This window comes from Lonchura striata, chromosome Z (genome assembly GCF_050655825.1).
Source record: "Lonchura striata isolate lonStrDom1 chromosome Z, ASM5065582v1, whole genome shotgun sequence".
NCBI lineage: Eukaryota > Metazoa > Chordata > Aves > Passeriformes > Estrildidae > Lonchura > Lonchura striata.
The window spans coordinates 52,761,479-52,778,695 of NC_140740.1; the positions used below are offsets into that span (position 1 = coordinate 52,761,479).

General features: G+C 39.4%; 1 protein-coding gene across 14 annotated transcripts in view; it reads left to right on the forward strand.

Moving 5' to 3' along the window:
- The first annotated feature begins 977 nt into the window (after positions 1-977).
- Positions 978-17,217, forward strand: part of MRPS30 (mitochondrial ribosomal protein S30) — a 74,094-nt gene continuing 57,854 nt past the window's right edge. For 12 of the 14 annotated variants that reach the window (XR_014951209.1, XR_014951199.1, XR_014951203.1 and 9 more), the window contains exons 1-4: positions 1,020-1,725; positions 1,965-2,110; positions 2,751-2,853; positions 3,340-3,516. Coding sequence is in view for 3 of the 14 variants with exons in the window: in XM_077790137.2 (XP_077646263.2) it covers positions 1,044-1,725; positions 1,965-2,110; positions 2,751-2,853; positions 3,340-3,516 (1,108 nt within the window). In the remaining 11 variants the exon portion in view is untranslated. Of the gene's footprint in view, positions 1,726-1,964; positions 2,111-2,750; positions 2,854-3,339; positions 3,517-4,854; positions 5,322-17,217 lie in introns of those variants that run through there. The other 2 variants (XM_021553861.4, XM_077790136.2) reach the window with 2 other exon arrangements.

Genomic DNA, 17,217 nt, shown 5'->3' on the forward strand with positions numbered 1-17,217 from the left:
CTGCAAATAATCAAACTTAATAAAGTAATGACAGAAGAAAAGTTTTAAGAATAAATATTGAACTTCATCTGTCCACTGAAGAGAAATACCTACAAGTTTTCCAATAATTTCTAAGATAAACATGCAGTTATTGTGGCATTCTTGCGGTGTCAGTATGCCTCTTTCAGCTCATTTCACTTCACAAACAAAGGCCGTAACAGATAATATTTTAGCAGTGTTTAATTCCTTTATTAAAGCCAGACGTTGCAGGCTGTGATGTCTCTGACAAGGAGTCATTTCAGTTTACACTGAGCGCCGCGGTAGCCGCAGAGCCGGCCCTTCCCTGCAGCACCGCAGCGGGAGGCTGAGGCGCCCAGGCTGGACCGGGCTTCCCGGGAGCCGGGCCTGCGGGAAGCCGGCTCCAAGCTGGCTCCCCTTCCCCAGTGGAAGCAGGTATGCTCCGTCGAGCCTTTTCAGCCAGGAACGGGACGAAAAGACATAGCCTCCCACTGCGCCAGGGTAGTGTTCATCTTGGACACTCCGAGGAATTTCCTCGCGGAAAGGGTGGTAAGATAAGGTAAGGTGGTAAGGCTGTGCCCCAGGAGGTGGTGGAATCCACGTCCCTGGGGGTGCTTAAGAAAAAACGGCGTGGCACTCAGTGCCACGCTCTGTTGAGATGGTGGCGTTCGGTCACAGGCCAGACTCGATAATCTCAAGGGTCTCTTCCAGCCCAGTCCGTTCCGAGGCTCCCAGCGCCACGCCAGGCTCCCCACGGGCAGCGGGGAGCGGGCCCGGCCGCCCTGCCAGGCACCTCCCGCTGCCTCTCGCGAAGCCTCTTGGGAGCTGTAGTTCCCGGTCGGGAGCCGCCGCACTGCGGCTAGGCCGCATGGGCCGCTGGCCCCAAACCACGTGACCCCCAAGGCGCCGCCGCTTCCTGCCCGGCAGCCCCTGCCTCAGGCGAGCCCGCCCGCCCGCCGGAAACGGAGATATCACGTGGTCCGCAGAGGCCAATCAGGTGCGGCGGTTGGCGGGCACCGCCCCGCCCCGCCCCACCGTGCCGTGAGATGGCGGCGCTGGGGGCCCGGCGGGTGCTGCGGCCCGGCCGGCGCTGGTTCTCGGAGACGGTGCCTGGCGCCCCCGCGCCGCTCGCCGGACCCCTCTACCCGCCCGTTGTGGCGTCCATCACGGCCAAGAGCAAAGCGGCCAAGTCACGACGCCTGCAGCGCTTCAATGAGCGGGTGCACGGCGCGGCCACGGTGGAGGAGAAGCTGCGGCTGTACGGGAAGCTGCAGCGGCCCAAGTACATGGTGTACCCGCAGACCTTCGCCCTCAACGCCGACCGCTGGTACCGCAGTTTCACCAAAACCGTCTTAGTGCCGGGAATGCCCCCGAGAGCCGCGGCCGCGAAACCCCCGATAGCGGCGGCGGGAGCGGCAGAGACCGGCAGAGCCCCGGAGCCGAGCGCGGAGGCGCCGGGGGCCGCGGGGGCGCCGGGGGCAGCGGAGGCGCTGGGGGCTGCGACAGCCCCGGAGCCCTCGGCGGGAACCTCGCCGTATCCGGATATAGACGAGCTGCGCTCTCTCGCCTGCGACGCCCTTCTCCAGGAGAGCTTCTACCAGAAAAAGAAGCGGCCGTTCCTCTACCGTGACCAGGATCACACGCCCGGCCCTTTCCTCACGCAGCTCGTTTCCAGTCTCGCCTCTTCCCTGTCCGGTCGCAACCCACTGCTGGCCGCTTCCTCCCTCGGTACGGAGCGGGGCTGGCAGGGCAGGGGACGCGGGAGCCTTTGGGCGATAGGGCCAGTCTGTGAGCCGGCACGACCGTCGCTGTGTATCTCACTTGTTCACACCATCACTAGTAATTTTTTTCCCTCCTTCTGCGTGGGTTTTGAGTGTTGTAGCTGACTGCAGCTGAAGAAGAATTTGGGAGGGTTTTAAATGCAAGAGGCAAATCAGTGGGTTTTTGTGTTTCTTGTTCTGTTTCAGATCTAAACCCTGAAGTTAACTATTACTGGCATCATGGTAACGAAGTTGTTGTTCATGGACATCGAAAGGGTAGAGTTGATCCTGTGCGATTCCAAATAGATGACAACCCCCACCTCCAGATCCGTGTACCAAAGCAGCTTCCCGAGGTGAGGATGTTTTCAATAGCAAGTTAATACCATGCATTTTCACTTTCATTTCTGACAGCCATTGAAACAATGTAGAGGTGGTCTGTGGAGGACCTAGTTAATCAGTATGTAGCACATTTGGGTATTTTTCAAGTCTTGATACCCTTACTATATTGTGGTAATGGCTTGCTAGGTATTGAGCCAGTCTTCTGAACTTTTGATCCTCTTTGTACTTTAAATTGTGTTTTGTTGTATTTAATTAAATTGAATTTTTAACGTTCTGTGCCTGGAAATGGGCAAGAATGAATAATACGCTGTGGAATATTCTCACTGGAGGAGAATAATAGGAGTGGAGGTAAAAAGAAAGTTATAAAAGCACATATAAAATGAATGTGAGCATTCCTGCCTCTTGTTACTGCGTGGCAGTTATTTTCTTGAATGCTCAAGTTTGGTGAAAGTATTGTAATGTTTTTATTGCAGGTTTATACAATGGTACTTGTGTAGCCACTGAGGGTCTCTGTTGTCCAGTTTCCACCCCAAGAGAAAACCACTGTGTGTTCTGTAAACTTTTATGTTTACAGAACTTTTAGGGTATTACACTGGACCTGATGTCAGAAATATAGCTTATATCATGTCTTATATTTCTTTTGTTGTCTTCAAGGTTGTACCCCTGGAGTCAGATCTTGGAGATGTTCCTGTTATTGATCACAAGCCATCCAAACTGCCATTGTTCAAAAAACAATATGAAAATAAGGTATTTATAGGTAAGTGTTTTTAATTGTGAAATATTAACATTTTTTTGGTAAAGAAACTCAAACAAACCAATCAAACAAAAACCAACCCCAAACTAATGTCACCTCAATTTTTCTCCTCCCATCACCAGAAGTAGTTGTGTATGTTTATAAGTATACTGTATACATATTTATGTAGTGTATAGATCTCTATTGAAATTTCATGTCAGGCAATGGGGTGTAGCATTCTCCTGTGCATATGGTACTGTGTGTCCAAATTTGCTTGAGAAAGTGGAGTTGAATAGAAAATTGACACAAAACTTTCTATTTTGATACATTTCCAGGAGAGTATAAATTTTGATTCTCATTTTAGGATGTGGACTCTTGCCTTTCGGAAGTAGGAAGCTCTTCACAGATCCACAGTAGGGGTTCTAGCTTTAGAGTCTGATAGTGAAGTATGCGTTTGTGTAATAAAGAGTGTTTTCTCTCTGACGGATAGTTTTGTTTTGGGGCACTCAGGATCAAAGGTTGCAGATCCGTGCTGTTATGGACATACCCAGTTCCATCTCCTTCCTGACAAACTGAGGCGGGAGAGGTTTATAAAGGCGCGTCTTGAGGATCAGATTGAAGTTGTTTATAGATCAAATGGAATTGCCAGTCTCTTTGCCTGGACAGCAGCACAAGCAATGTATCAAGGTGAGATAGTTAGCTGGACAAATTTTCCCTGGTTATGAATGCTTACTGTAATGTTTTTTAACTTTCTGTCCCCACCACCTTTTTCTTGAGTTTCTTTTTGCTGAAGACTGTCTTTTAAGTAAGTCTTTACAGATGAACTAATAAAAGAGTTAAAAGACTTGGGAGTATTTTTATACAGAGGAATTAAATACAGAGAAAAATATTTTTCAATATATAACAGTAAGCTTATGCAAAAATCTCAGTTGCTTTCACCTGTTCTTTCTTCCTTAAGAAGGAAATGTGGTAGACATCAAGCAATTTTGTTTTTTTTTTCCTTCTGGAACATTTGTGTTGCTTAGCCCTTATTTCAGTAATTTCAATTCCATGAAAGTACTAGCAATGAAAGAAAAATGTCAGCAGCTTACGTTTTTCTAAAAGAAGTTCCAGAAGACCTGAGTGGTTAGACCAGAACAGTCTTTCATTTATTCTTGTAAATACAGTTATTGTCTAGTGTTAGTGTAAGACACCTGATGGCTTTTCGTTTTACTTGAGAGACAACACATGTAAGAAAATTCTGTGACTATATTTTATACTACTGGCTCTGCATCAATTTTTTTTGTGTAATGGGGTATTAGAAAGCTTCCTTTATGGATGTAAAATGTTGAAGTTGAGTAAGTCTTGTCTTCAGAGTTGGTCAGCTGTGAACACCTGATGGATGAATTGTGAAGGCAGCATTATTCAAATCTATGACTTTTCTTCTGTAACAGTTTTTAGCATTGTGACACATAATAGTAACATTCTTAAAAATATCTGTGTATATACTAGTGCACATGCATAAATATGTAAATATTTTTAACATATTTCAGAAGTGCTCGGGGTTTGTTTAAAACACATTTACTGACATAGTGTTCTTGGTGTCTGGCTGATTACTATAGTCAGTTTTGTTCGTGCATATATGTGCATGCTTTTGTCATGAAACAAATGCTTATTGCATCTGAGAACTGTGAAATAGTTAAAAGACATTTTCCCTCAGCTTCTTTGCAGGTCTTTGGATTTGTTAGTAACTTAGCTGCTTTGGAAATATCACTTATCTGATCAGTGAGTGATTTTAATCAACTGTTAATAGGGAGCTGCGTACAAAATTCAAGTATGCCTCTGTGTCCCTGATCTTAGATATAACCTTTGTTGGTGATTGAGTTTTGGTTAGTTTGTATGAAAAATGCTTTTGTTGATAAAGCAGATAGGACTTTTTCCCTACTAGGCAGCTGCTGCAATTCCCAGTTTTTCTGCTTTGGGACTAGGGTTTAGGTTGTGTGCTGATAGAAATCTCAAGTTCTGTTGTATTTGTTTATTTTGTAGGATTCTGGAATGAAGCAGATGTGACCCGTCCTTTTGTATCGCAGGCAGTAGTTACTGATGGAAAATATTTCGCTTTCTTTTGTTACCAGCTAAATACTTTAGCACTAACTTCAGAAACTATTAAAAACAACCCTCGAAAGAATATTTGTTGGGGTACAGACAGTAAGCCACTCTATGATGTTGTGGAAGACGGTGATGTGAAAGGCTTTAATGATGAAGTTCTGCTTCAGTTGGTTAATTTTCTACTAAACAGACCAAAAGAGTTGTAAACCATTAAAGTAAACATAAAGTATGTGCCTGAACTTCATTGTGACTCCATGAAGTATGAGCTATGCTATGCCTTGATTTTAGTCAGGTATTTGTCTAGCAAACACTATATACATATTTTATGTTATTTGGGCCTTCTTTCTTTTTTCTTTTTTAATGTATATTGTACACTGGCAAATAAATGGCTGGAATACTGTAAAGTCTTTTGTATATTTACTCTTAAAAGCCTTCTCTACTAATTCAATGTCATGTAAGCATGTTTTTTAGCAGATCCACAGGTCTGTGTTAAACTGTCATAACATACTGTTAATTCATATGACCATCTGAGTATCACTAGGAAGGAAATAGCTGTCTTGATACTCAGCTCTAATGGTAAATTTCTTAATTTTGTACCTGAGTTAAATGTTTTCTAAATTCATTCTAAAGAGAAAGTGAGCTCAGAATAAAAAGAGTTTCTTAATGAATGGTTGGCAGTTTAGTTACACAGTATGAGAAATCTTTAGACATGGTAGTACAGACATGATGAAACTTGCTTCCAAAGACTGTTGTGAATATGCATATGCAGTTTTAAGTTGTTACCTCCAGAACCATAGAACTATTCAAATGCATTTGGAGTCTACAGTTTCCTCTCTTTAGTGTGGGTCGTTGATTCTAGCTGTTGGTATCTGAGTTTTCATTGCTGATACTTGCATGTCTTAGGGGTGTTTTTAATAGACTACAGCTGAGCCCCAGACCCAGCTAGGATGGTTGAATCAAAATATGGGAGTAGTTTGGATTAGAAGGGACCACTAAAAGGACTAAGGGTCATTTATTTAAGCCTGCAGTGAGCTGGGACATCTTCAGCTAGATTAGGTTGCTCAGTACCCTGTCCATCCTGACTGAATGTTCCCAGGGATGCGGCATCCATCTACCACCCCTTTGAGCAACCTTTTTTACCATGCTCATTGTAAAAAACTTCTTAGTGTATTTAGCTGGGATCAACCATCTTTAAGTTTAAAACATTACCCACCTTGTCCTATTGAAACAGGCACTGCCAAGATATAATGACTGGTTTGGAGTATTTAGCTATCAACAAAGTGTAACTGATTTATATAATTTCATCCACTCTATTTGACCTTTCTTGAATTTTTCTGTGGTTTTGCAAAGAGGCAAGTAGTTTGTTGTTAGAGTCCTGAATCATTGAAATACTAGCTTGCACATTCTTGAGTGTAAGCAACAGCCCACTTTCTGTTGTAAAGTGGCTTACAAAGTATTTTTGTTAATGGAAGACCAAGTAGTTGTAGACCTTTAAGTGACCGGTACTTGGCTATGTTGGGAAGTGTTGCCACTTTCTCCATCATCCAAAGATAAGGTAAGTAAGATGTGTACAAGTACCATTACTTTCTAAGAGAAGTCCTTAAGTGCTCTTTTTGTTTTAACAATGCATGACTTACCAGTTCTAATAACTTCTGACCTTTGGATTACATAAATGTTCCTTATAGTAACCAAAAATAAACTGGCGGGTAAGAATGTTGATTATAGAGAATGACCTGTGACCTAGCTTAAGAGGGAGTGGTAGATACTTGTCTGGTCTGATTAAGGGATGATACAAAATGAATGGAAGGATATGAAAAAAAGCAGTTGGATATTTACATCCTATGGCAATTTTTGCAGTTATAATTTTACATAATACAACATTACAGTGTGTAATATATCTAACATATTGGAGGTATAATATGTTACTCTTCAGCTTGAGATTCGCTTGAGTTGCAAGTGGTTGTGAAAACTGACAGGTACAGTCAAAGAAACACCTGCTCCTGGGGATAAAAACCACTAATTTCTGTTATTCAGCCTTTTGTCTCTCTTGGGGCTTCAGCTGTAGTAGAACAAGTTCAAAGAATTTTCCCCTGTGCAGCTTTCCTTGTGTATGAAATATCACTGTAAATGTGTCACCAGTAGTAAAAGCCAGTGCTGGGACTAAAGGGAGGAATGCTTAGGATGAGCTGCCACTGTAGTGAATGTGAAGTACCGATTTAGCTTTCTTCGGCTTTCTGCAGCAGGGGATACTCTGGAAAAACAGTGGGTGGCACTGTTTCACCTTCTACTAGGAAAAAACTGACAGGCATTGTTCTAGTTTTTTTGTCACTGACTGACTAAGTTGAAGACATTGTAATGTATGCAGCTTTGTACAGTAATATTTCATCTTCAAGGCCAGGTTGGATGAGGCTTAGAGAGAGCTGTCCTAGTGGAATGTGTCCCTGCTCGTGACAGGTGGATAGGAACTGAATGTATTTTAAGGTCCCTTCAAACGCAAACTATTTGATGATAGTGTGATCTTGTACAGTTTTGTACAGGGTGCTTAATGCTGCCTTATGATGATAAAGTAAGAAAAAGAAAAGAGAAACACTCTGGTTTTGTTTGGGCTGTTTTTTTAAAAATATTGTGTATCAAAAGTTATAAAAACAGTTTACAAGCTGCACTGTTCCTGTTCTTCAGCTTTGCTACCAGAAATTGTACCATTTGCATCATTCTTTAGCACTTTATATAGAGTTTGCCAATTAAAAGAAACAAAAAAAAAAGGTAATTCAAAATCACAGCTTGGAATTCTCCAGGTTTGGATCCTTTTTCCTGTATTAATTTCTGCTCAGACCAAGTGGAATGAAACACAAGGGAGCATAAGGTGGAATCTAAAAATAAGATTGGGTTTTGCATAATGAGGCAATTTTCTGTAGTACTGAACTATTTTGCTTAAAAGTTTTATCACCTTCAGGTGCATGACTGATCTGTAAAATTCTGCCTGCACTGTTTCATATTATGAGACTGCAAGTAGCGACTTGGCATGGAAAATTCAAGCAGAGAGGAAGAGATGGGGACTCCTACTCAGGGTCATGTTGCACCAAGTTGTTGGGGTAGATAGCTATGTGTCCTTTCAGACAGGAGAAAGGGCTGCAACATTTATAGCCTGCTTGGTCATGCTGAAGATTGCTGAAGTTTCTCCTGATACTTCTTCTGTACTCAGGTTTTCTATTGTTGGAGAAGACACACAATTTATTGCAGAGATGAAAGTTTACTACTGGACCACCATGAAGTGGGTTTTTCTTGAGACAAGAGCAACTTTTGGAGTCAGGTGTTAGTGAGAGAGGCTCTTGACAACTTGACATACTGGCAGTATACCTCTGATGGACATAATGAAAGTAGCTTTCCAGTATAGTATTAAAGAAGCCCACCCTGTTCTGACCCTGGACATATTGGTCATGAACTGTTGGAGGATGTTAGTAAATGGAGGCTAGTAATGGTTACAAGGAGCTTTGCCTTCTCTAGTATACTGACAAATTGTGTAAAGTTTACTTTGTAAATACAGAGTAAAATAATTTTTTAGAACTGAGTTTCTTGAAAGATATGGCTGTCCTACATCTAGAAGTGGGTTAAGAAGAGTTACATGCTAAAAGGAGTTAATATATTGCAGCTACTAATACTTTTCTTAATGCATTTTGAGGTGCAAAGGGAAAAAGTTGACCTCACTACATACTCCTACTGGACCAGGGGTTTACAATTAAAGGGATTATTTGTGTCTAAGTCAGAGTGAAGGAAGCCAGTCTAATGTATGCCATACTGTCCTGCTGGGTAACTAACCCATTGGTCTCAAAGCAGAAGTTTGAAGATGTGATATTAAAAATTGTTTCCTTTGCTTTGAAGATAATCTGGGTCCCAATTTTGCGATTGGTAACAGATACTTTATGATGAGTTTATTTACAAACACTTAGAAAAACTCTTGAAGAAGACAAACAGGCAGAATGCTTGGCATGCTCTTTTTTATATCTCTGCAGGACTAAATGCCAATAGTTTATGCTGCTGGAAAGATAAATAATTATTTTATACAGGACAGCAGCTTTATGGTGTCTGCTCAGCTGTATAGCTGTAAGTATCTGCAGTAATTTTTATCTATCCAGGTTTCTTCATAGTTGGAAGCACTTATTTTTAGCTATATAGTCTATGAGTGAGCATTCATTCTTGTTTGATCATTCTTGTCTTTTAATAAGTATTTGAAGCTCAATTTATTGAACTCAGTATTTTACAGAATCTTTTTTATTATGTTTTGAATTCCTACTAAGTTATGCCTGATTTAATTTCTTTAGAATGAAGAATTGATCTAAATGTGTCTCCTTTAAAGGAAATATTCCATTTATTTCTGTTCTCTTTTTAAGCTTTCAGTGCTCCTTTAAAGCAGTAATCAAGTCAGTACACTTTATCACTGCTCTCAAGGGACACAATACAGGATTGTTTTCACTATTGGAAAACATAGCTTATAACACAAGACTGTTTGCACTGCAAATATGCATGCTTTTGTCAGTGAGATGTCCCAGTGCAGGTTTACATTTCAACCTCCAATTTCAGCCTGTAAAGGCTTTTTGTTTGGTCAATTTTTTTTTTAAAATCAGTTTCTGCACCAACACATACCTCTAGGTAATTGGAGGTGATTAAGAGTTGAAATTTTAAAACTCAGGTTCTGCCATTGTTTAGCTTGGAGCAGAGAAGGCTCAGAAGAAATTTTATCAATGTGTATAGGATGGAAAGAAGTGAAAGAGACTTGGCTAGGCCTATTTCAGTTATGTCCAGTGAGAGGGCGAGAGGAAATGGCCAGAAATTGAAAACCAGGAAGTTTATGTGAAAGTTTTTATTTGGCTATTTTCTTGTTCTAATGGCAGTTGAACTCTAGAATAGATTGCTGCAAGAGGAATGTGGAGTTTCCATCACTGGAAATAATTAAAACCAGATGGCTCAGCCCTGGGCAGCCAGTTGTAGGTGACCCTGCCCTGACCAGGATGAATGGACTACACAACAGGTATCTTCCAACGTTTACCACTCTGTAATTCTGTGGAAATAAATTAGTGGCCGCCTTGTAGATCATGCACGATGTGTAGGAAGAAACCATGTGAAAAGATTTGGGTAAATAGTGGGTATTGACCTGGACCTTCTCTCTTCTGATCTTTGGGTGGCTGTCTATGTTTATTCATTTATTCAGCATAAATTTTACTTGATATGCATGCAGCTGAAAATGACTTACATCTTCCTTTCTTGACAGAACGCTCACACCAATAATACAGTTAAGGCTATACACTGAATTTCTATGTCTCCAGTTTTATCCTGGGATATGCTTGTGTCTGAGCTTATCAATACTGTGTTTCCTTATATATGACCTCTGACAGACCCAGGTATCTTCCCCATTTCAGAAACCAGCATTAGGCAGTGATGACTTGGTCCCTGTTATCTGTGTTCTGCATACAAGCATATATAGCAAATCCAAACATTTCCTGAAACTCCCAGTGGTAACTGCCAAAGTAGGACGCTTCTCTTTCTGAAGGTATGTAGTGTTTTACCTGTGTGATTAATGATCCCCTCTAATCCAGTTATGGCTAAGAAGCTCAGTCAAATATTTTTCTGTTGTTTCAATGGAGCAGATGTGCCTACTCTCTGGAAAGTCCTGTGCAGAACAGAACTTGCTATAAAAACCTTCTCAAGTTGATAATGAAGGCAAAGAAGAATGGGGAAAACCAGCAATTCCCGTTTCTTGGCAAAATTATCCAGCAGCATAAAGATAAAATTGAGGTGGAGTTAAGACTCTTGGGTAGGATAGTAAGATGTAGGTTTGCAACTGTGTTTACACAAGAGATATGCACTTACGCACTTAGATTACTTTATTTTATAACTTTAAAAGAAATAACAAGGTATAATTTTATATTGTTTCTTAATAACATTATTGATTTGGAACGGGCATTTTCATTATTATATGTTAATCTCGTTTGGAGCTGAATATTAAAAAAACCCAACTTAGATACTTAATGTTTCAATAATGTAGGCTCCCACAGGGATTTTAAAAAAATATATAATGGGTTTGATTTCTAACTCCTAGTAGTAATTTTAATTGAATTTTATTTTAGATTTATCAGGTACATAGATATTTTGATGATTTTTGTACTTCTAAAGATACTGACCTGCCTTTTAAAAATGTTCCACCAGGTTTCATTACAATACAAATCTAAATAAAGCTTTTGCTTGGGCAGTACAGAACTTCTGAAGCATGCTGCTTTTCTGTCTTGTAAGCATATTGTTATGCTGACCATGAGCTGAATTAGAACAGAGGCAGCGTGGCGTTTAAGAGGTACTAAACAAAATCAACGTAATGACTGTGTGTTTGGATAACTGCTGTCTCTGGAAATACACCTTTTCTGAGAATGTCATATGTGCACAGGGAATTATGTCTTAAATAACTCTCAACCATATTTTTGTTGCAAGTCATTGGATTGAATCTGTGGATGAATGGAACAAACTGGGCTGAAGCTGCAATGTCAAATGTGATATTGCCATTTTACCTTCCATTTTGAGAGGTGCCTCGGAAAGGGGAGGATGGACTGAAGCACCTTCCTGAGTACTATTTGAGTTCAATACTATAAGGAAACATTTGGGAAGATATAGTCAAGTCACCAATAAGCAAGCTTTAAACTAAGTGAACTAAGAGTGAATTGTGCATCTTGCAACTGTAAACAGAAATGTCTTTAAAGGAGAGGATAGATTATTTACATGATCTAAAAGTTACCAACTTGAAAAATATTAGCTAGAGGGATTAGACTGATGCAAAGTGTGTGGCTCCATTGGTTAGGTAGTAATATATTTGTTAAATATGAGATAAAGCATCTCTGGCCTAGACATGCCCTTACTAAAATTCATGACCAAAATCTTACCCACTAGGGAACAGATTGAGTGAAAGAGGGGCCTGCTGTCACGTGTATGTATGTGTTCAGAGACAGGGATGAGTCCAGAGCATTTGGATCCTGTGTGTAGAGGAAAGGGTATGTGTGGGAAGCCTGTAGCAACCAGGTGAAGGATTATTAGAAAGAGGCTTTTTTTTCCACCTTCATCCTTTCTACACTCAGGCTTTCCAGCCTTCAGGATCCTCCCTGGCTCTTGCTTCTCTTCCCTCTTGAGAAAGTACGCCCTGTTTCCCCCAAAATCCTTCTGTGTAGATGCTTTTGTGTGTCTCTGAACTGCACATCCTGTGTTTCAGCTCAGGTGCCATAGCCAGGGCAGCAGCCTCCACTGTCAATGCTGACAGCTCAGCCTCACAAATTCTCCAAGGGGTCTTTGCTTTTCTTTTTTGTCCTTTAAAGGTACTTTGAAGATTAGGTGAAGAATATGGTTGCTTAAGCAGACTTCAGAAACATTCAGCAGAGAGCCAGAGATGTATCTTACCTAATGAAAGAACATTGACTGGAGCATAGATGTTTCATATGTAGTAGTTTAACCCCTTTTGGAGTCTGTGGAAGAAGAAACCCCTCTGAAGAAAAATTCAGTCCTGAAATTTAATGTCTGCCACTGCTTGTTCAAAATAAGTGTGGATTTTCCTCTTTCATTCAGTGATTGCAGCTTTGATTTTTTCTTTCCTATAGGTCTTAGTTTATTATAAGAGTTCTGTAATGCTTAAGATACCATAGCATGGAAAATAGATGCTTGGTGTCCTTCTGAGCTGGTTATCCCAGTCCTTCTGAACTGCTTCAAAAGGAGGACTGGACTGGGTTGTCAAGCTGGCTTTCCCCAGGCATTCATGCAGAATGGGAAGGACTGGACTGGGTTGTCAAGCTGGCTTCAAAAGGAGGACTGGACTGGGTTGTCAAGCTGGCTTTCCCCAGGCATTCATGCAGACATTTCTGTATCCTTCAGAACATAAAGCATTGTTGTAAACAGAAGAAATATTAATTATTTTTAAAGGATCATAATATCTGATTAACATTTTTTGGCTTGGTCTCAGCCAGGAAGAGATATTTCTCCTAGACTTTTGAGTGTTCTCTTTTGGCGTTTTTAGTTCTTGTTTCAGTTTTGTGTATAGGGCTTGACTGTATTTTTCTTTGATTTTTTTTTTTTTTATCTTGGCACTCCTTTTTTTTTTTCTTTGCTTGGCAGTCTTCAGCAATATTTGAAGGAGTGGGACTGTGGCATACTGAAAGCTTGAAAACTATCATGCTTGGGAAGGTTACAGAATTTCATTAGGGAAAGTCAAGAGAATTTTTAGCTACATCCAATACTTTAAAATAAATGTGCTCAGTTCCAGTCTACAGAAATAGGATACTTAATTTCAAACCAGTTTTGAGATAAGCAGTTTCAAAATCCTTTAATGTTGCAGTTATTGTTTCCTATGGAGGGTAGAATAGTTTTATGGTATAGAATCTGTTTGCAGAAGAGGACAAATCATCACAGGATGAGAGAGAGCATATAAATGGTGAAAAGGTGTACAGGGTTGGAGCTGAAGTCTAGAGAGATGCAATGTTGACATCAGTGACAGAAGATTTAAAAGAGGCTGACAGTATTTCCATGGAGCCTTTACAGCTAAATTTTAATTATTAGTTATTACTTCATAACAGTTTTTCATGTGTGTTGTGTACTGTTAACATCAAAGATAACCCCCTATTGTTTAGATCTTTTGCAGATTATGAATTATGTTTAGCATCATCAAAAATTGAGTAAATTATAAATTATTATAAATAAATTTGTGAATTTATATTTTTTTATAAATTCAGATGCTTTCCTTTATGCTATGTAAATGTTAGAATGGAAGAAATGTTTGCAGCATGACTTTCGATGAGAACCTAATGGAAGAAAAGCCCCTCCCTTGAGCAAATGGGTAATTTTTTCCTTAAAATAAACACCCACTTATTTCACTGTCCTCTGGAGAAAAAATAAAAATTAAAAATTGGAATAGGAAAATGTTTATAGTACTGTAGATACAATCAAAGAGGTAATTTGCAGTTAGAGCATCCTTATGTTCCTTACTTCACTATCACTTCCAGGATGCTAATTCTGAAAAGTTTCTGCTGCAGCTAACAGAATGGAATTTGTGTCTCATTTACACTGGTATACACTTGTAGTTACTCTCTTGAAGCTTTTACTGGAGTAGCAATTCTAATACTTGGCTTCATGTGATACTATATGTAAATGTATAATTAAGGTGGAAAAAAATTCAACGGAATTTAGATTCATTCAACAAACTAGGGAGAGCAGCAAGCTAAACAGCATATGATAAAACTTTGAGGAGACTGCAGAATCACAATTCCATAATTAACCCTACTTAGAACCAGCAACACATACATAAATTTCATTCACTCCCTCCCCCACCCCCCACTTTTTTTTAAACATATGTTTATGTAAGAGAAAATACTTTTTAAGCAGTGTCTCACCAGATTTGCAAGTGGTAGCTCCAGGGAGTCTGTTTTCAAGGAAGAAGGACTATATGCCTTCATGCAATACACAACTTTAAATATTTCCAAATGGGTTTGGTCTAGACTTATATTTATGACTAGATATGTCTTCTGCTTATAGTAATAGAAGAAATAAGTCATGTTACTCTTGTTTATTTCTTGTTTCTAAAAATCAGGGGAGCTCAATGCTTTGTGTTTACAAAAACCCCACAACAGCAACAAAACCAAATAAAAACCATAACCAAACAACCAAAAGAAAAGAGTAATAAATCATAAGTAACCAACATCAGTTTAAAAATTAAAAATTACCAGTTCCCTTTTTCTTGAACATTAATGTATTTTGTCATGAGGTGTTCATAAGGAAAGGTTAGAATGAGAACAGAATGTAATAAAACTTTGAATTTAGCCTGGCTTTGAGTAGAAAGTTGGACTAGATTGCCTCCAGTGGTTCCATCCTATTTACATCCATCTGTACTTTTACAAAGGGAAGGAGAGAAGTGAGGGTAGATCCCTGCTGTCATGAGTGAGACCTCTCTTAAGTTTCCTCTCAGAGAATGTTTGTATAGTATGGTTTCCTAGAGGATGTATCTGAAGGCATTTCTGCTACAGATCTGTAAAGTTATGTAAGTTATATAGACTTATAAGGTGCTAACAGTATTTTTAGGGGAAATATACGTTGTTAATGATTGGGATTGAATGTTTAGATAATAGCTCATTTTCTCACTGAAATTTTGAAAATTTGTAGCAGAAGATGGATGACCTGTTCAATATCTGCTTGGGTAACCAGTTGTTACTTTCTAAAAGAAATTTTAGTCACCCTGTCAGGAAGGAAAACTAATCTGTTTGATTTAGGCAGCCAGTCACACAAGGGGCACACAGGCAGCAACACAGTTCAAATGTACTTTCTGAAAAGAGCCACATGTACTGAAATAACTTGGGATCAGCTTTTGGATGTTTCATAAGCAAAACCAAGGTTTAACTTCACCAAATAAATGCTTCACAATGAATAATGCACTCAGCTGTAGCAGCAAATGCCATTTGCTCAACTGCTTAACTATTCATCCTTCTGACCAAGGTTTATGGTGGTGTGAAATGCAGCTTAACTTTGCAAATATAGAATGTATAGTAAAATTATCCCCTTTTGTGAAATTAGAAGGAATAAGCTTCTGATGGGTGTTTATGTACTGTGCTGACAGATTATAAAAGATTAAAAGGAAATTTTAATGAAGCGAAAAGCAGCCCTTGCAGCTTCTAACCCTCATGATTAGAGGAGCAGAAGCTAGGGGATTTAGGAGGATTTAGCAAGATGAGATAGATGGGGCAGGGAGATTATGACCTGCAATTGGAACCAGTTGCTTGTCTGACTCGTGTTTCCTTAGATAATGCATTTAGGGCTCCAGTTCTCTCAAAAACAGTGAGGGTGAAATGAGCAGAAGAAACAGTATCTTGAAGTGATTTGAGGCGTATTTGCACTAATCAAGTAGCAAAACACAAAAGGCAAATATAGACTCAAAGCAGTGTGTCAAACAAACAGAAAAATGCAGCATTTACGTTTCTATAAAGGGAATATTGCAAGTCACAGGGCAATGCACTTGTTTTGCATACTTTTTTGTGACAAAAAGAGGCCTAAGACAATGCTTGGGATTATAACCTGAACTCTTCATTGTGTTTTTAATATGTTGTCATAGTAAAGAGACTTGGTATGTAATATGGGCATATATTGTTGTATAAATTACTGAAAAGGAAACATTTGGTTTAGACAGTAGTTATGCAGAATATGTATTAACAGAATACTGAAAGCATTTGAAGAATCCAAAAGGATATTGATGAATAGAATTTGTAATGAATAAAATTAGTAATTTTATTCATTACTAATGAATAAAAGTAATTTGTAAAAAGCTTAGTCATTAGAAAAAACTTACAGTATTACTGCCATGATGCAATTTTTACAGAACTGCTGAAGGATCACAAAGGATGACTACAGAGCAGTTATTTTGTTCCCCATTGTTACATGGATTATGCCATTCATTATCAATCTCAAATTCTGGGCAAATGTCACTTTTGCGGATAGGCTTATTTTCTATCCTTGTAAAAGGCCTGCCACAGCAATGCCTCAAAATAACTGGCCTTCCTCTGTAATCAGTGAAGTTTCCCATTTTGCTGCAGTCACAAGGTATCTTGGGCTAAAGGCTCTGTGGAGAAATTTTTGCCATTGTACATACTATTTTCCATTTTAAATCTCCATATTTTCCTCAAAACAGGATAGATGAAATTAATTTTTATATTATGCACTCAATACAATAAAATTTCAGACCATGTACTTGCACTTTCTTTTTTGAATGATTGAAGGTCTTTTTTTAGAATTTTTCTCATTTCATACTCTGTCTCAATCTATTCTTTAAACCCTAAATGAGAAAAAATATCTATAACAGAGAGTTTAGAGGTCCACTTAGGTTTTCCCATTTGCAACAATCAATACAAACTATCTTAAAAAGCAAAGTATTAGAATTGGAGCAGATGGATTATTTCATTCAGGCATGTGCAATGAATAATGGGAACTGGTTTGGACATCTATGTATGCTCTTCTTGACCTCAGAGCAGTTAGATATCTGGTTTTAGACATCTTTATATACCTAAGTAACTAGGTGTATATCATTAGACACCTAAATTCTCAGCTCAGTTGATAATTATGTCACTGGAGTATCAGCCATTCAAGTAGTACAGAGGTAGTTAAGGACTGAAGCCCATGCAGACTACTTGAGAGCCATATCTAAAAGCAGAGACTTAGAGGCCACCCTCAGTAATTCTCATATTCAGAGACATTCCCTAGTCTGTTGTATATGTGAAGATAATTATGGAGAGATGCAAT